We start from the raw sequence: 19,944 nt of genomic DNA on the forward strand, positions 1-19,944 counted from the left end.
ACACACCCGATCTCGTCTGATCTCAGAAGCTAAGCAGGGTTGGGCCTGCTTAGCACTTGAATGGGAGAATGTCTTCAATGAAGTGGCAAGAATTATTAATTTTATTAAGTCTTAATAAAAAGATTGTCTTCGCTTTTTTTCCTCCCCTTTGGACAAAATAGAAGAAATCTAAAAATATGCCCAGTAACTATGAAAGTGTGCAGCTGAAGGCCTTTAACATGAATGACATAATTCTATGAAACAGCATTTGGTTTCACAGGAAGCTGGTTGAAGCGGATCTCTGTTTTATAAAGTTGCCAATGTTATCATGTGCTTAACTCTTTCCAAACTTTTTATTTGTTGTCTGAAACTAGACAAAGGTGCTAAAAGGTGATGCAAACCAGACAAAGGTGAGAAAAGTTTTTCACAAGAGGCAGTGATTAACGTGAATTCAAGTTCCTGTGCACTGGAAATTCGATCAAAATTATGCAAGAAGATAACAAATTCATTTACTTCCTTTTTGAGAAGAAATACCTAAATTTCAGAGGAAGGCTGGAGTCAACTTCTTTCATATTTATCTTAGAACTAGTTTTGTAGAAGTAACATACATGATTAAATTTACAAAGTGACTTACCAACACGCCTCCAAAAAATAACCCCAACCCAAACAAATATAACAGCAGAGGAATCTGACTAGTACTGCTACTAAGTTCCAATTACAAATTTGTTTACCTTGTTCACAAGAATTAGACAAAATTAGAAAAATACATTAAAAATTATTTTTAGTTATATAGGCCCAAATCACTAATAAAGCACTTTATGTTCCTATGCTGACCATCATCCCAAGTTTTTATTTTCAATCTCATTTGGGTCTCTCCCATGCTTCTCTACAATTTCCCACTTCCCCCAGCACCTGTTTCAAACATTTATCATATCAAGTTCCCAGTTAATGCTACTCCACTTCCTCTCTCTCAGATGACCTAGCCTCCTACTTTGCCAAGGACACCAAGAGTTATAAACTCCTTCAGTGTCCCTCCCCTCCACCTCCAAATTGATTTTCCCCCCTCTAGCTTGGAAAAAAAGGTTTCCCAGCTTTTCCTCACTTCTTCATCCCTCTCTCCACAAGCCACATCCATCAATTTGTTCCCATCTTTCTTCTTACTTTCTTCTTCTTACAAACACATTCACACCACCTAATCCTAAAAATTCTACCCCTGATCCTGGTTCACACTCAAGTAACCACTTTCTCATTTACTAATCTCTAGAAGTATGGTTTACAACCGGTTGTCTTGGCACCCAAACCTCCCACTATTTTAAACTCCCACCACTAAAATCACAAGACCCTTGCCAAATCCAAAAGCGTCTTTTCAGTTCTCATATCACTTACGTTCAAAATAATTGTGTCCTTGCTTGGTTTGCATTGCATGACTTCCCTGATTTCCCTATTATCTTTCCAAGTATTCGCTCTTATTGTCTCCTTCTGAATCTTCTTTGTCACCTATTCTAGACCCTCAAAGATCTCCTATGGAAACATTACCCAATTTGGTAATTCGAATATATTTATATTTGATGACTCTCAAATCACTATCTCCATCCCCCATCACCCATCTGACCCCACATCTATTGTTTTGTTCTTATAGACAACAACTCCTGGATACCATAGACTCTAAAATTTGGCATCAAAAAACAACAACAAAAGGAGAAAATCACAAACTTCTCCCTAATCAATCACATACATTCCATCCAGAGCTTGGCACATAGTAACCACGGTGAACAACTGGCTTCCAACAGAAATGAAATAAAGGCAGTACATAAACCCTTGCCAAGTCTTTGTATTTTTTTAAGCCCCTCTATTAACCAATCACTAGTTCTTCTGGTACGAAACTAAACTATATCTTCCCATAAAAACCTGTTCCTCTTCCTTTTTATTACTATGAAATGTTTATTCCTAGGAAATACTAAAACCTCAGAATCACCTTATGTTTCTCTGGCTTCCCTCACTTCCAGTTGATATATACCTTTAAAAATGTCTTTAAAGGGGCGCCTGGGTGGCTCAGTTGGTTAAGCATCTGCCTTCAGCCCAGGTCATGATCCCAGAGTCCTGGGATCAACCCCTGCATCTGGCTCCCTGCTCAGCAGGGAGTCTGCTTGCCCCTCTCCCTCTGCTGCTCCCCCTGCTTGTGCTCTCTCTCGCTCCTGTCAAATAAATAAATGAAACCTTTTTAAAAAATAAAAATGGGCAGAGTGCTTTAAAAAAATAGATGTCTTTCAGGGGCGCCTGGGTTGCACAGCGGTTAAGCATCTGCCTTCGGCTCAGGGCGTGATCCTGGCGTTATGGGATCGAGCCCCCACATCAGGCTCCTCCGCTATGAGCCTGCTTCTTCCTCTCCCACTCCCCCTGCTTGTGTTCCCTCTCTCGCTGGCTGCCAAATAAATAAATAAAATCTTTTAAAAAAAAAAAAGATGTCTTTCAAATCTACACAACTTGTTTTGAAATGCATTCAGAAAGTAAGATAGATAGGGGCACATGGCTGGTTCAGTTGGAAAAGCATGTGACTTCTTGATCTTGGGGTTGTGAGTTTGAACCCCATGTTGGGTGTACAGATTACTAAAAAAAAAAACACATTAAAGTAAGACAGATGTGATGAAGCAAATATAATAAATGCTAATTACAGCATCTAGGTGGTGGCTATACAGGTATTCACTATGTAGATCTTTCAACTGTTCTGTACGTTTGAACATTTCTGTAATAAAATGTTGAAAAAACCCTCTATATAATATATTCAGACATTGTTCAAATGCTTGCCTTTTTTACCTGTCTTCTGAACCACTCTGAGATCATAACTGAGCTCTCTGTTTCCCCAGTCCTTCCCACTGTAATCATCCAAGATGGCTCCCAATGATCCCTGCATGCTGGTATTTGGACCTTTGTGGAGACGGCATCCACGCTGTACCGGAATTGGTCTCTATGACCAATACCATACAGCAGAAGTGATGGTAGAGAGACTGCAGCTTCTGGCTTCCAGCTCAGTACTCTCTCTCTGATGACTCATTCTAGGGTAACATGTAGATCACCAAGGGATCTTGTTAAAAAACACATTCTGATTCTGGAGGGCACGGGCAGGGCCTGATAAACATCATTTCCAACAAGCTCCTAAGTGAAGCAGATGCTGCTAATTCAGGGGCCAAACTACAGTGCCGTAACTATAGCTAACGGTAAGAAAAGAGAGAAAACACGGAGAGTTCGATTTCCGTTTTCTTTCTCTGCCATATTTAAGTATGTTAATATACAGCCAAGACTTTGTAGTGGTTCAGTGCAACATCACCTCAGTCTATTCAGTTCTAGAGAGCAGTGCTTCTCAAACATGAACGTGCGTATGAATCACCTGGGATCTTACTAAATTGCAGCATTAAGTCTGGAGCAGGAGAGATTCTGCATTTCAAACAACCTCGAGGAGACATTGAAGTTTCTGGTGCATGGACCACACTTTTTGGGTAGTAGGGTTCCACAAGTCTCCTATGCCTTTTTTTTTTTTTTAGTTTGACATATTCGATTATATAAAAATGTCAAATCTATTGTATATCAAAACCATGTTTAACTAGAAGACAAAGAATTTGGAAAACACATTTGCAACACGCATATCTTTTGTATTAATTTTCTATTGCTGCATAAGAAACTGCCATCCTATACTTTTCAAGTTTCAGAAACACTAACCTGAAAGACAAATTCTTTTTTTTTTTTTTTAAGATTTTATTTATTTATTTGACAGAGAGAGCGAGCCAGCGAGAGAGGAAACACAAGCAGGGGGAGTGGGAGAGGAAGAAGCAGGCTCCCAGCAGAGAAGCCTGATGCAGGGCCTGATCCCAAAGCACTGGGATCACATGCCCTGAGCCAAAGGCAGACGCTTAAGGACTGCGCCACCCAGGCGCCCCTGAAAGACAAATTCTTGAAATGGTTTACAAATGCTCCTAACACGTTCCAGCTTTATCTCCAATCACTCCTACTCCAGCACCATCAGCCACCCATCCCACATGCACATCTATACTCCAACCATACCTTACAACACCATACACAATTCTAAAATCTTAACTTCTCTCACCTTGCCCAGAAAACACACTCTTGTTTTAAGAAATACTGCAAGTCCAAGTAGAAGTCATCAGTTTATCGTTCCTCTCCTCTATCCTTTCCATTGATCTTTGGTATAGTTTGCCTACTTATAGGCCAAGCATTTTATCACTCTAATCTGCCATGGGATAAAAGTTCCACAGCCTACTTATTCCAGATTTACACATACATACACACGCACACACAAATATAACCCTTCTTCACAATTAATCTCTCACTACATGTTATTTCTCATATAATTTTTTTAAAGACTTTATTTATTTATTTGACAGAGAGAGAGACAGCCAGCGAGAGAGGGAACACAAGCAGGGGGAGTGGGAGAGGAAGAAGCAGGCTCACAGCAGAGGAGCCTGATGTGGGGCTCGATCCCACAACGCCGGGATCACGCCCTGAGCTGAAGGCAGACGCTTAACCGCTGTGCCACCCAGGCGCCCCCTTCTCATATAATTTTTTAAAGATGTAACTATCATAGCATAAAACTCACCCTTTTTTTAAAGATCTTATTTTTATTTATTTCTTTGAGAAAGAGAGAGATGCGAGCGGGGGGAGGAGCAGAGGGAGAGGGACAGGCAGATTCCACACTGAGCACAGAGTCTGATACTGGCCCGATCTCAGGACCGTGAGATCATAACCTGAGCCGAAATCAAGAGTCAGACATCTAAGTGACTAAGCCACCCAGGTGCCCCCACACCCACCCTTTTAAAGTGTACAATTCATGGTTTTTTGTATATTCAAAGTTGTGCAATCATCATCACTATCTAATTCCAGAATATTCTCATCACCTCAAAAACAAGCCCCATACCCTTTACCATCACCTCAAAGTCCCCAGTCCCCCAGCCCCTGGTAACCACTAATCTTCCTGTCCCTACAGATTTGCCTATTCTGGACATTTCACATAAATGGGACTCGTACAGTAGGTGGTCTTCCTGACTATCTTTGTACATGTAGCATGATGTTTTCAAGATTCATCCATGTCATAAAATGTATCAGTACTTAATTTCCTTCTGATGGCTAAATAATTTTACAGCATCAATGTACCATATTTTATCTATTCATCAGTTGATGGCTATTTGGTTTATTTCCACTTTTTGACTATTCTAAATAATGTTGCCATGAACATGCTTGTTGTTCATAAGAACATGCACATTTTTATGTAGACATGTTTTCAGTTCTCTTGGGTACATATCTAAGAGCAAACTTGCTGAGTAATACACTAACTCTATACTTAACGTTCTGAGGAACTGCCAAACTATTTTCCAAAGCACTGAACCATTTTATATCCCCACCAGCAATGTGGGGGGAATTTCACTACTATATTTTCAACCCATGAGGATATGATAATTACTGAACAGAAAGAGAGGTGTGCCCCCCCCGACCGTATAATAATTCACTGCTAAGAATACTGAATTAACAAAAAAGAAGTATAGTTCTGGCAGGAAGACAAGGAGTAAAATGTTGTAAGTCCGAATGTACAGGTTTCCCCTGCTATCTGAAAGTAGAACACGCCGATGAAATCTTTTGTAAGCCAAAATGGCATAAAGTGAAAAAGCAATTACCATTATTTTTTAATGAAAAATGTTTTAGCATTTCCAGGCCCCCAAAATAACCTTTCTTAGGCTTCTCTGATACCTCAGGATATAGCTTGCCAACGGATGCACAAAATAAATCGAGATAAAGTACAGAGGCTCACAGACACAGTTCAAAGCTATGGCAGTGTGATGCTGAGATGCTGACTGTAGTTCCCAGGGAAGGAGCTTGGCGGTGCCACTCTCACTGCCCAATTGCGCATTGCCTCTACAACCGCTTGCTGCAAAACAAACGCTAAAGCTATTTTCGCGTTTCACCTTTCTTCCTAAAAGCAAAACTCCTCTTCAGATTTCTTTCAGTTAGTAAAAACAGACAGTAATGTAGGTCTTTCCTTAAAAACGAGGTGGCAATAAAGGCGAACCTTTAAAAAGCCAGGGATACCGCTACTGACCAACTGAGTTAACCTCTCAGAACCAACTATTAAATCATAAAATAGGGGAGCTGTAATGACAATTACGTTGCAGCCGCAACGTAATTTAACAATCCAAGTAAAGGTGAGTATTGGTGATTCAATCCTGGGCACAGCATTAGGGGCAAAGGGCTAAATGCCCGATCCCTCCTCTTACTTCCCCCTTACTCCCTTGCCTTCGGGAGGGGTTGCTGAGCGACAGCGGGGGCTGCAGCCACCTCCCTTCTCGGGGAGAGCCGGCCATAGGAGCCACGCAGGATAAATTGTTAGAGCTCAAAAAGCTTGGCCGGGGCACTCCAGCCCAACATCAATCCAAGGTTGAGAGATTCCGCAGCTTGCTACTTAGCAAGTCAGGGCAGGATCTTTCTTCCTTTTTTAATAGTAACAGACACATTTATTATGGTCGAAGCAGAAAAGGAGTCGCAAAGAGAACACAAGCATATCTCACCCCAGCCACAAATCCAGTCTCCGTCTCTCCAACCCCCCATAAGGAAAACAAATATGAAACCCGATCCATTACGAACTCTGGAGCTTTATCAATCCCAATAGCCCTCACCCTCCAAAGAATCCCCTTATCGGAACCCCCTGGGACAGATGGCGCAAATCTTACCTGGTGGTTTCCTCCAGCTCGACCCGTCTCTGACCAGGCGCCTGCAGAGGCATAGTAGCCATCGCCTCCTCCGCCTTCTCCCGGCCAGTCGGTCTCAGCAAGGCCGCCCCCGCGCACCCGCCAGGAAATGGGAGGCTGGGGAGGTTCGGGGCGAGGAGGATACAAGGGCGGAGGTGGGTGCATGGGCACATCTCCACCCCCGGGCCCGTAAAAGCGGCCATACGAAGGACCGTCACTGGGGCCGTAGCCCGAGCGCCTCAAGGCCGACATAGGATCTACTGCCCCGTAGCGCTTCCCGCCCCCCCCCACGGCCAGCCCACAGCGCAGGCGCCAGCCGACGAGAGGCACTGGACAGCAGGGAAAGGGGTCGGCCGACAACAGCCAATCCCAGGCTCGGTCCCGCCCCTTCGGCTCCCGAGTCCTGAGAGTTGAAGGACGGAGGTCCGTGACTCGGGGGTCTGGGAAGCAAGAAGACGAGGGCAGCACCGTGTTTCTAAAAAGGGAAGATACATTTTCCTTACCATCTAGTCAATCTAGATTCCTCTTCCCCTTTTATCTGGGATGGGAATTGGGTGTCCCGGGACCGCACGACAGCCCCGCCTCTTCCTGAGGACGGGCACGTGATACCGGAAGTGGGTGGGAATAATATGGAGGCGTTTCCGGCAGGCCCCGGCTGCTGAATGCCGGGGCAGGCGTGCTGCTCCTGGTCCGGGTTCCTGTCCCGGTCCCGCCCAGGCGGCGACTGTGGTCGGAGAAAGGAGGTGTTGGACGCGCTGGCCCACCGCCGCTATACACTGCAGCCTTATCTCAGCTCAAAATGAACTATATGCCCGGCACCGCCAGCCTCATAGAGGACATCGACAGTGAGTAGCTCATCTCCTCTGGATGAAGTCTGGGGTGAGATCCTTCCTCTTGGGCGGGTACCTCTTCAGGGGCAGCTCGTAGAATGAGTCTGGGGCGGGGAGAGTGTGTTTTTAGCACTGTTTCAGGGTGTTCGGCGTTGACATCCTCCATGTGAGTGAAGCCACGAGACCCTCCGTTTGCCCACCTCCTAGCCGACTGCCTCTATCCTGTGTCTCGCAGCCTCCACCAGTCCCCGGGCCGATGAGCCACAAGCTGTAGAATTCATTCCTGCTTTAGAGGGACGCCGCTGCTAAGACCCAAACATGAGAGTTGACCCTCCCCACGTCGACTATCTCCCACCTGCAATATATCAAAGTACCAGGTTGTTACTGATGGATGAATGAGAGTACTTGGAGAAAGGATTCATTAAGAATCGAAAGTTTTAAGTTAACAGCGGTTGGACTCAATTGCTAGTAAACATAGGTTTTATGCTGTGTAGCCATTTGCAATGCAGTCTTTAGCACTTTCAGGTTATGATAGTAGAGATCGCTGCCAGACAAAGGTATTGACTTTTCTGGAAAGGCTGAATCACTTCACACTTATTTTTCTGTTCGACAGTTTTCTTGTATTAAGAAGACCTCCCTTTTTCCTGGTCATTGTCGTGAAGATGAGTTCGGCCCTGTACAAAAGAAAGACTCCTATCTTTCCTTTTTCTAAGCTCTCATCTGTGAATTATTCCGCAAGCAACATTTTCTAATCGTTTTAATCCTGCGATCTGTCTCATTAACTTGTAATTGCTGCAGAATGGCTTACACAGTTCCAAACAAGTTACAACAATCATAGTTACTATGTATGCAAATTTAAAAAGTGAGTCCGTGGGGTGTCTGGCTGGCTCACAGTAGAAAATTCGACTCTTGATCTCTGGGTTGTGAGTTTAGCTCCACGTTGGGTGTAGGGACTACTTAAAAATAGAATCCTTTGAAAAATAATAAAAAATGAGTCTGTGATCATATTCTCTTTTTCTCATTGCCTGAAATCATTCTTTAAATCCAAGTTAGTGATTCTGCTATTGAAAGGAAATGTCGTGTGAATTGGACCATATTTGTATATGAATAACAATTGCACAAGCCCATCTGTAATATGTAATGAAATCTTCAATTTTAGTGATCTGTGGATGCCATTTTGCCCCCACTTCTCATTTTATATATCTGAATTATGTAAGGCTCCTAACACATTCTGCCATTGTACTAAAAATAATTTTTGTTCTCAAGCCCTCTAACCCCTTCTTTGTAGACTCCAAGCCTCCTCCTTTACTGAAAAGTTTGAAACCATCTCTTATGCATCCTTTGCTGTCCCCCCAACCATACACACTATTTCCTCCTCTCGCCTCAGTCTTTCTGCATATTCAACCATACTCTCATCTGAGTAGGAAGTATTCTTCCCTTTCAGTCCGTGTCTTTTACTACTCTTTTTTCCCACTATAGCTTCCATTAATATCCTTTTTCTCTCATATCTTCTCTCTCCCCCTGGATCCTTCCCTTCATGTATATTCTTGTCCATCCATCTCATACTTTTTTTCAGTTATGTCTTCTCATCAAATTCCCATCCTTTGTCATATCTTTACCACCAAACCTTTTGAATCCTCTCCATTTTGACTCTACTTCCTGACCAGCTACAGTAGACCACCTCTGTTACCCTGCAATCTGATTTTTGTTGTCATCACACTGCTGAAACTGCATTCTTAAAAGGCAGCAGTTTGATGCATTCTTCTGGGTTCTTCCCTCCCCTTTGCAGTATTGCGATTCTATTACCACTGGATTCTTAATTCTGTTTTCTTGGTTTCTCCAGCACTGGTACTTGCTGATTTTCTCGCCTCTCCAACTCTTACTGTTCCCTAAAATAGGTGGGCCCTTAGGTTCTATCTTTGGTCGGCCTCTTTTTTTTTTTTTTTTTTAAGATTTATTTATTTGAGAGAGCATGCGTGGGGCGGTGAGGAGCAGGGGCAAAGGGAGAGAGAGAATTCCAAGCAGACTCCCATCTGAGTGTGAAGCTCAATTCCAGGACCCTGAGATCATGACCTGAGCTGAAATCAAGATCCAGCCGCTCAACCAACTGAACCATCCAGGTGCCCCATGCTTCTTTCTTTAAATCTCTAGGAGAGCTCCTGGACTTTAATAATTATATCACCTCTTTGTGAACTTATCCAAAATTGCTCTAATTAGACCTCTTTGACATTCCAGTCTTACATTTCCAACTGCCTGTTGACAGTGTCCTGTCGGTTAAGCATCTGACTCGGTTTCTGCTCAGATCATGATCTCAGGGTCACGAGATGGAGCCCCACATTGGACTCCATGCAAAATCTGCTTAGAGTTTCTCTCTCCCTCTCTCTCTGCACCCCCCCCCACCATGTTTGCACACCGGTGCAAGCTCGCTCACTCTCTCTTTCCAATAAATAAATAACTCTTTAAAAAAATTCCTGCATGTCCTCAAATCATTTCTTCAGCACTGCCCCTGTCCCACACACACAATCACACCCCACCTCTACAAATTCCCATCTCTTAGAACTACACAGTCTTGGGGCATCTGGGTGACTCAGTTGATTAAGAGTCCAGCTCTTGGGGCGCCTGGGTGGCACAGCGGTTGGGCGTCTGCCTTCGGCTCAGGGCGTGATCCCGGTGTTATGGGATCGAGCCCCACATCAGGCTCTCTCTCACTATGAGCCTGCTTCTTCCTCTCCCACTACCCCTGCTTGTGTTCCCTCTCTCTCTGGCTGTCTCTCTCTGTCAAATGAGTAAATAAATAAAATCTTTAAAAAAAAAAAAAAAAAAGAGTCCAGCTCTTGGTTTCAGCTCAGGTCATGATCTCGGTCCTGGGATCAAGGCCCATGCTCTGCATTCAGCATGGAATCTGCTTGAGGATTCTCCCTCTCCCTCTGCCTCTCCCCCTGTGAGCATGTGTGCACGCTCTTTTTCTCTCTCTCTCTAAGATAAATAGATATATTTTTTAAAAACAACGGAACTACACAGTCTTCATTCTTTTGACTCTCCCTTCTCATTGGCCTTGGTGTAGGTTTCCTCTTCATGTCTCACATTCTGCCCTCTCTTTTCTGCCAGTTCAGTCTTCCGTGTTTTCTTACGAAGTATAATCCAAACTGAATCTGCTTCTGGTACTTTGGGGACTTTATATCCTGTGACTTCCCTTTACACCCCCAACTTTTAGCCAAACGTATGGATATATACCAGCCTTTTTTCCCCCTGCTTCCTAAATTACAGATTCCCCTTTCCCTGTCATTCATCGCAGAGGCCAAACATTATCAATCTTTCAAGGCTCAACTCAGATACCTCCTCCAGCTAGTTTCTCTCACATATAGTTAACATCTGCTTTCTTGTGGTACTTAATTATAGTGCAAAGAAGACTACAAATTCCTTCAGGAAAGAATCACTGTCTTATTTCTCTGTTACGTTTCTAGAAAGTATTTTATGCACAGCATTAAAGAAATTAATGAATGAATTTTGCTAGCTATTCTAGCAACTGGCTTATTGTCATTTTTCATTGTCAGGTCAAAGTCACCTCTTCGGAGTGTTTTCCCCTAGACATCCTCTCTTCTGTAGCTACTTTCCCTTTATCTTTATCATATTATCTTGCTATCTTGTTTATTATTCCATTGTACTAATCACAGTAGGTTGTGTGTGTGTTTTTTTTTTCTACTTGTTCACCTTCCTCCACCAGGAATATAAGTTAATAAGGTTGGTGACTTTCTGAGTCTTAGTCTCTACTGTATATCTAAGCCCCAGACCAGCACATAGCTCTCAATAAATATTAATTGAGTTTTTTCTCTAGCTGACTATCAGCATCCTCATTTACCCGTTTGAGACATTTTTATTTAAAACCTTCCGTGATCCCAGAGTGTGAAATAGAAGCTCTTCTATAAGTTGAGATGAAAATAATTCTAGTATTAAGATCATAAAGGTCATCTAGACTAAATTTCTCAGTTTGTGGATGTAGAAACTGACATGACACTGGGAGGGTTTAGCTGCCAACATCAACATCTAGAGCTGGGAGTCAGGCTTCCAGGCTACTCACCCAGTCCTTTGCCCACTCTGCCACCACAAATCTTGTCATCTTAACCCCAGGAAGCCTTGGTCCTCCCTCTAATTTCCCAATAAACTGTGCCTTAAGTACTTTGGAAGAATAAGTGGTAGAGCTTAACCTGCTATTAATTTGTTTTTAATTGTTAATCCTGTAGACTTATTGAAGCTAACAGTTCTCATTTTCTAAAGATCTTTTTTCCTCTCCCCAGAAAAGCATTTGGTCCTGCTTCGAGATGGAAGGACGCTTATAGGTTTCTTGAGAAGCATTGATCAATTTGGTATGTACTAGTTATAGACTTTTCTGTAGTGAAGAGCAGCTATCGTATGTTTGTGTTATTTCATGTTGAAATTTATTTATCTGCAACTTTTTCAAGTGTCTGGCAAAATGGAATACTGTTTTGAGTCATTACGTCATTGTTTTCTAAATTATGATTAGGTGATTCAAAAGCTAGCATTTACAAGCTTGTATTTCTAAAACTGGTTTTCACTAGAGCATATGATTACAATGTTTTGGACTGTTTTTTTATTTTCCCCAGTAGAGGGAGCCAAATGATAGAAATAAACTCAGTCCCCTGAAAAAGCTGCTCATTTGTACATTGGCTTGGGTGCGACTACTCTTCAAAGCAATTCCTGCACTGAAGGTAATCCCTCCCTGTCCAATGAAAATTGGGTGGAAGGCATTTCCTGAAGCATTTTTGGGGTCCCAACTTTAAGCTCAAGATTTTACACTTTAGGGATACATAAGACTCAGAGTCTGAGTCTTTGTTTTGCATCTTACATTTTTCTAAAAAGGTCTACATTTGCTTCTGTTTCAAGGAACTTCTCTGTTCATATCAACATTTGTTGGACATCTGCTAGTGGATTTGGGCATGAGGAAAAGCAACATAATTGAAACGCTTAGAGGAAGTGTAGAAGGTAGCATAGATATTTGCTTTTCTTCAAATAAGACGAATAGTACCAATTTAAAAAAGAAAAATAATTATTCTTAACAGACTGGCGTTCTGAATCTTAAGTCAAATTTGTCAAATTACCTTGGGGGGAAAAGTAGCAAATCCTGACTTTATTCTGAGATTACCAGGTACGGTTATCTGACAGAATGAAAAGAGGTTTTTGTGTATCATAATCCGTGGATACCTGCACTGGGTTAAATGAATCCTAAGTACTGAAACAAAGTTAAATCTTTGGTAAATCGTCACATACACGTACCCACGCAACGTAGAAAAACTGGTTTTTGTTTAAAAAAAAAAACAAGTTTTGACCTCTGCAGTTGTTTAGGTTTCAGTCTTCCAAGTGCCCTACCGCTTTATATTTTCTTATAGTTTTGTCAGTACTCTCAATCTCACTGATGTAAAGGAATTTAATTTTTGTAACTGATTCCCACCATCATTCATGCATTAGTGCAACATAATCCCCAGTACTCTGTTTGCAGTTGTTTAGAAGTCTCCCAAGTGGTGTGTCTTAATAAAACAGGAGAAGACTGTTTAAAATTTTAGCTTTTCCCAGAATTAGAAAGTTTGGAAATCATGTTCAGCAGAATCTTTTCTACTCAAAATAACTGATTGTTTGAGTTATGGACCTTTACCCAATAATTTGAACTAAATATTTTTGTTTCTTCCCTATGCACTTATAGCTAATTTAGTGCTACATCAGACTGTGGAGCGTATTCATGTGGGCAAAAAATACGGTGATATTCCTCGAGGGATTTTTGTGGTCAGAGGAGAAAATGTTGTCCTACTAGGAGAAATAGTAAGTGAAAACCGTTAAGCTGCTGTGGGTCTTGATAATCAAACTAGTTAGGTTTCTTTTTGTCTTTTCAAGAAGGAAAAAATACATTTTCCACATGGCACCCAGCTTCTCACAGAAACCACCGCATTAGCTTGGGAAAGCTAACAGGTATAAAAGGAAAACTACAGAGAATAATTAACTTTGTTTCAGTGCCTGTTGGCATTTTAAACATTTTGATCCCATTAGCAGCAAAGTATCATTGATTTTTACTTGATATAAAAGTAGCATACTGTACAAACGTGTTCATTAATGTATTTCTGCTGTCTCTAATAGCAGAAAATTGAAAAACTTAATACCAAACAAGAGATGAATAATTCGATAAAGTATGATTTATATACACTGGAATATTTGCAGTCATTTAAGCAATTGGTTACAAGTAGGTTTTCATGACATGAAGCTAATGAGCGATGCTTGGGGGAAAGACAGATTGCATATACACTGCAGTGTGCCTGTGTTTTAAAGGGGGAAGGGGAAGGAAAGAAGGGGGCTGTAGGAGAAGCCTTTCTGTTAATTCCTGAGCGTGGAGCTCAGCCTCACTTGGATTCTTAGCTCACAACCAAAGAGGATACCTCTGCATGCCAGGAAGACCAGTTGGCAGGTGAAAAGTTAAGTCTTCTAAAGTGGTGTTACTGTAGGGGTGTGTGTGTGTGTGTGTGTGTGTGTATACATACATAACCATTCATATACACATACACATATATTTAGGCATATATATATATATATATATATATATATATACACACATACACACACAAAATTTTTAGAAAATTAGCTAATAGATGTGCTCAGACTTTTTTTTTTGGCTTTTTAGGTTTTTATTTTAATTCCAGTTAGTTAACATACAGTAGTTTTTGTTGTTGTTGCTATTGTTTGTTTGTTTGTTAAAGATTTTATTTTTAAGTAATTTCTACACCCAATGTGGGGTTCAGACTCCCAACCCCAAGATCAAGAGTCTCATACCCGTCCAACTGAGCCAGCCAGGCGCCCCAGCATACAGCGCTGCATTGTTTCAGGTGTCCAGTATAGTGATTCTCAGACATTTTCAAAAGAAGATAAAACTTGATCTCATGTTTATATAAAATATTTACTTAAAAAGAAAAATACCTTATTTAAAACCTTTGGCTTTGCTTCTGGTTATTGGATTTGCCAGGAATATCAAACTGAAAAACTTAACCACGTCTTAAATCAGGCTTACAGAAGTCTTTTGAGCGGAGTGGTTTGATCTGTAGCGATTTTTAACAATAAGCCATTTGAGAAAGTGAGGAGATAATCTGGCAGGGTCAGGTTGGCTCAGAGACCTCAAGTTGAAACGTTAGCTAGGGATGACGAGTCAATATTGTCAATAATGGTATTGCTAAGGGCCGCTATGAAATGTAGGACATTTTTTTTTCCTAATTTTGAAAGTGTTTTTGTGATGGATATTTTTGGTTCAGTAGATCATTTTTTGCCTGTTTCAGCAGCAGAAGTGTCATCTCATTGTAATACATAGAGGTTGAAATACAGCAGTCTAGTACCGTGAGCGTGGGGAGTGGTGTGAGTAAATGACTGTAAAGGGCTCTGCCAGTATACGAAGAGGGGCTAACCCATCTCTGCACAGCAGGAGTATGAGTGATTATGCTTTCCTTTGTTTATGCTTTTCTCAGTTTAATTTTTAAAGCGGAAACATACCACTTTGCTGTCAGGAGAAAAGATTCCAGTTAAAATATTTACACATACTCTGCTTCAACTGTGTAGTCATCGACACCGCAGACATGTGTGCGCCGGTTGCATTGGCACACATGGGCCCCTGTGAGGAGAAGGAGGGGACTTGCATTTGTTTTGGAAGAGTCCTTGTTTCCCGGGAGCCCTTTTGTGGAGGAAGTACTCTTGTAGGTGAATCGTTTGGATGCTGCAGAATTTTTACAGCGGCGCCGCTACAGCTTGTGGCTCAGGAGTGCTTATGCAGCTGGATGAGTCAGTAGTCAGTGTGACGGAATTCAGTCCCAGCCCTAGAGAAGCTCATACCCAGAAACCAGTTAGAGGCGGTTAACATCTGGATTCTGCCTCAAGGATGCTGATGCACACAGCCTTAAGTAAGAAGACTGATTGTTGGGAATTGGCATCATCATAACCACATGACTAGCTCAATGAATAACATATTGAAAGGTCCAGGAGGCAGTACACCACGCTAAGAACATTATCTTCCCTTCAGCTGCTTCCCATGGATTGTGAGGGCGGGTTAGACTTGATAAGATATATTTTGCCCAGTGCAACTACATTTGAGCCAAGGCAGGACTTGCTTATATAATTTGTGGCTTTCATTCTAACCTTCCACCTGATGTCCCCTGCCTGTGGTTCTGCGGCCTTGGCAGCACAGGGAGTGTTAGTACCCGTGGTAGGCTGCAGCGTCTGGAGGCTTTGTGTACGTGTTGGTGCCTTGCCAGAATTTTATGATTGCAAATCATAGAGGAAGATAAGAAATAAGAATACCGTGTATATATCATCTTTCCATGTAACAGAAACCCAGACTAATACCTGTACGTTCATTTTAAGGAGAAGAAGTTGAATCTGGATAGTGAGATACTTTTATAGGAAGGTTCTGCATCATAAGATCAGTTACCAAATATTGGTAAGGTGTTCAGACGTAAAAATATTAAGCAGAGGGGCACCAGGGTGGCTCAGTCGGTTGAGCATCCAGCTCTTGATCTCAGCTCAGGTCTTGATCTCAGGGTCCTGAGTTCAAGCCCCACTTTGGGCTCTGCGCTGGGTGTGGAGCCTACTTAAAAAAAAAGTTAAGTATATTATGCCAGAATAAGTGAAAAAATTACAGTTAATATTTGCATTGTAGGGTTTTTTTAAGTCAATATATACACGGAAAAATAAGAAGGATGTTCCCCAAAATATTGTTCCATACTGGAATTGTGGGTAATTAAAAAAAATTTTTTTTCTGCTTGTCCGTTTTCTAAATTTCATACAGTGAGCATGTATTTTTAAAATTAAGAGAAAAAAATAGCTTTTTAAAAAAAAAACAAAAATGTTTTAAATTAAAACAGTGAAAATATATTGAAGCCAAACTGGTTTAGTAACTTAACTGGTCTACTGAGGTTTTCTCTAGAAGATTTGTTGCTATAGAGGGGGAAAGAATCTCGCGTTATAATTTAAAGACTCCTAGTTAATGGAACAGAGGGGCAGGTTATTGTCTTTGGGTGGGGGGCACTTCTTTGAATCAGTGTTCTCTGCCTTCTTAGTGAGCCACAACCCCCAGAAATTAAGCTAACTTTTATAATGTAAAAATATAAAACATCTAAAGCCATCTTGGCCTCAGTAACTTCTCTCTTGGATCCTTTGGAGTTGGGAAGATAGTTATTCATACATATGCACATACATATATAATTTTTTTTAAGAAAAGCTGTCCTTGAGTAATGTAGGACTTCAGATAACGTAAAGCTTTGTGACACACGCTGATACTGATCTCTGTTAGCACATTCATATAGTATGTATTGGGTAGTAGTGTTGTCAGCCACTCCTGGCAGCCACTCTGTCCCCAGGAGGATATTTCAGCCCTGTCACAATTACGAAAAATAACCCAAGCCTAACCCAGGAATCCGTTTGCCTAAAGGTCTGTAATGTTTTCTGTTCTTGGTCATCAGTTGAAGGTCTTCAACCCTGCTTATCTTGTAGGACTTGGAAAAGGAGAGTGACACACCCCTCCAGCAAGTGTCTATTGAAGAAATCCTAGAAGAACAAAGGGTAGAGCAGCAGACCAAGCTGGAAGCCGAGAAGCTGAAAGTTCAAGCGCTGAAGGATCGGGGTCTCTCCATTCCTCGGGCAGATACTCTTGATGAGTATTAAGTCATGTGCTCAGAGGCTAGTGCTCTTGGGGAGCAGCGGCTGTCACTGAATGAAAGTGATATCTGGTCACCCCACACATTTGACTAGAGACTGTAGAGTTTTGAAAAAAGTCCTTTTTATTTTGAATTCTTTCACATGTGCAACATGAAAAAATCATGTGGCTTTGTTTTTTTTCCCGTTTTAATGACAAAATCATTGTTAAAAAAAAGGCAGTGGCCTGGACTCCTTTCACACATCACTGCGGAGCTGGCAGCTACTTCTTCATATGGCTCTTCTTGTCCCAAACTAGCGCTCACAGGAGGGAGTTGTCATTTACTTGTAAATAAAATATAAATCTCAAAACTCACATTATTTCCTAAGTTTGAGTTGCCTTCAGGGAAATTGAGTTTTGTTTTGTTTTGTTTTTTAAAGATTTCATTTATTTGACAGAGAGAGAGACAGAGAGGGAACACAAGCCGGGGGAGAGGGAGAAGCAGGCTTCCCACTGAGCAGGGAGCCCAATGCGGGGCTCGATCCCAGGACCCTGGGATCATGACCTGAGCCGAAGGCAGACGCTTAATGACTGAGCCACCCATGCGCCCCCCAAATTGAGTTTCAGCTCTCAAAGGCACGAGCTGTCCACTGGGATCTCTCCCTTCCGTGACAGTTTCCAAGTTGCCAGTTACTTATGAAGGAATATTTTCATCCTAAATATCTTGCAAGTCCTCCCCTCTCCACTCTCCACATTTTCAGCTGGAGGAAGGCGCTTGCAGCCAAGTTTTGCAGTTACCGGTGGGAGCAGAAGCCTTGGGCTTGAGAAACAGCATCACAAGTGTACTTGCTGTTCCTCCTTCCCCAACAGCTGCTCCAGACTACGTCCCCATGAGATCCAGCACTTTACTAAAGTTAACACACAGAAGGGACATGACCCATCACCCACCTTTGAAAAGCAGGTGTCACTTTAAGAAGATACTGCGAGTGAGCAAGATTACATTCATTTTCCTGAGCACCACGGTTTCAGAACATCTGACACCTTCGAGAAATTTCGTTCACTATATAGTATCTTGTTTTTTTCCAACCTCCTTCAAACAATTTCAAATGCAATAATAAGAGTTACGGTTTATGAGGAAAAGGAACTTCATTTCCACAATAGAATTTCCCAGCCTAAGCAAGTTTTGATCATTGCTTTCTGACCTTTGTCACCCAGGCAGCAGCTAAGAATTAGACCCAAAGGGTGAAGCCAGACTGCTGCTTTCCTCCCTTCTCCACGCTGCTGTGCGCAATGGCTCACCCTCAGCTCTGCCCAGCGCAGCCTTTGTGCCGATACTAAAATCTGGTGCTTTTTCCCTGGACCGTTGCTGCCGTTCTCTTCTGTCATCAGATTCCAGACTCCACCTCAGTGTACACTTCTCTATTCTCTTTAGTAGTTTCTTCCAATAGCGGTTCCCATGAGACCGCTTTCTAGGGAGACAAATAGGGACGATCTACCAAAGCCCCTTTCCTGTCCATCTTTATTCTGATAACATTGAGTACGGAAGCATATCTCTTTCTCTTCCAGCTGTTCTTTTTCCCTTTCCTTGGCTCTTGACCTTATGTTATATGCTCTTAGCTCATTTAAACCACAGCCTTGGGGTGTCTGGGTGGCTCAGTCCTGGGCTCGAGCCCCACATCGGGCTCCCTGCTCAGCGGGGAGTCTGCTTCTCCCCACCCACTCCTGCTCTCTGTCTCTCTCAAATAAACAAACCAGAGCCTTCTCCCAGCTCTGATAAACTCCTAACAGGCCCTGGATACTGGGTAGAGCTAGAAAGTCTCACACTGTCCATCGTGCAGGGCTTTTCAGGGAAGCCAAGTGCGCGTGAATCCCGGAGGTGTTACACACGGGTGAGGATGGCTGGAAAGTGGTCTCGTCCTGCTCACGAGAGTAAAGGCTGGCCGGCTCAGGCAGCGGCCCTACGGAGAGCAGACGCACCGGGCGTCTAGTCTCCGCCAGACATGAGGTCCGTGGCAGCACTGCACGGCTCGAGTCAATCCCAGGAATCGTACGAGGCAAGAAAATACTAGAGAAGAGGCAGTTAACAAACAGCTCCACATCCCCATTCTCCCCCAAAACAAGGTATATGTATGTATGTATCCGTGGGGCATTTCTCACCTTTCAAGAGGCAGCTAGAGAGCAGCTCCATCCAACTTCCTGTCCCATCAGGAGGCAGGATACCCAGTGAGGTACAGAGAAGACAACCTGGCCGGAGACGCTGCAGGCCGACACCCCAGTGCTCAAACAGTCCTCCAGCTTTACGCGAAAACCAAGCCTGCTGGTAATCAAGGAAAGAGCAACAGCAGAGAGGAGTCTGAGCGGTCACCTTGGAGTTAATATGAGCTGAGCAGGAATGTCATCTGTGATAAAAGCTCACATACACACACGCTCTACCAGTGCAACTGGTTCCTAAAGCTGACACTTGAACACTGCAGGGGTTAGGGACACCGGCCCCCCTACACAGTCAAAAATCCACATGTAACTTCTGACTCCCCCCAGAACTTTACTAAAAGCCTACTGTTGACCGAAAGCCTTACCAATAACATAAACAACTGATTAACACAGGGGCGCCTGGGTGGCTCAGTCGGTTGAGCGTCTGCCTTTGGCTCAGGTCATGATCTCGGGGTCCTGGGATCGAGCCCCGCATCAGGCTTCCTGCTCAGCAGGCGCCTGC

The 19,944-nt window shown here is 42.7% G+C and overlaps 2 protein-coding genes across 3 annotated transcripts in view; one reads left to right on the plus strand and one right to left on the minus strand.

Annotated features, from left to right (window-relative positions):
* BAG4 (BAG cochaperone 4) overlaps positions 1-7,118 on the minus strand; it is a 28,969-nt gene extending 21,851 nt beyond the window's left edge. For both annotated transcript variants that reach the window (XM_034647721.1, XM_002917232.4), the window contains exon 1: positions 6,711-7,118. In XM_034647721.1, coding sequence (XP_034503612.1) covers positions 6,711-6,980 — 270 coding nt within the window. In that variant the 5' untranslated portion in view covers positions 6,981-7,118. The remainder of the gene's footprint in view (positions 1-6,710) is intronic.
* Positions 7,119-7,251: 133 nt separating this feature from the next.
* Positions 7,252-17,606, plus strand: LSM1 (LSM1 homolog, mRNA degradation associated). Its single transcript, XM_002917231.4, has 4 exons — positions 7,252-7,573; positions 11,854-11,922; positions 13,275-13,390; positions 17,090-17,606. Exons 1-4 carry the CDS (start codon positions 7,528-7,530, stop codon positions 17,258-17,260), a joined length of 402 nt encoding a protein of 133 aa, XP_002917277.1. The 5' UTR covers positions 7,252-7,527; the 3' UTR covers positions 17,261-17,606.
* The last annotated feature ends 2,338 nt before the right edge of the window (positions 17,607-19,944 follow it).

Source organism: Ailuropoda melanoleuca, chromosome 18, assembly GCF_002007445.2.
Source record: "Ailuropoda melanoleuca isolate Jingjing chromosome 18, ASM200744v2, whole genome shotgun sequence".
Classification (NCBI taxonomy): Eukaryota; Metazoa; Chordata; class Mammalia; order Carnivora; family Ursidae; genus Ailuropoda; species Ailuropoda melanoleuca.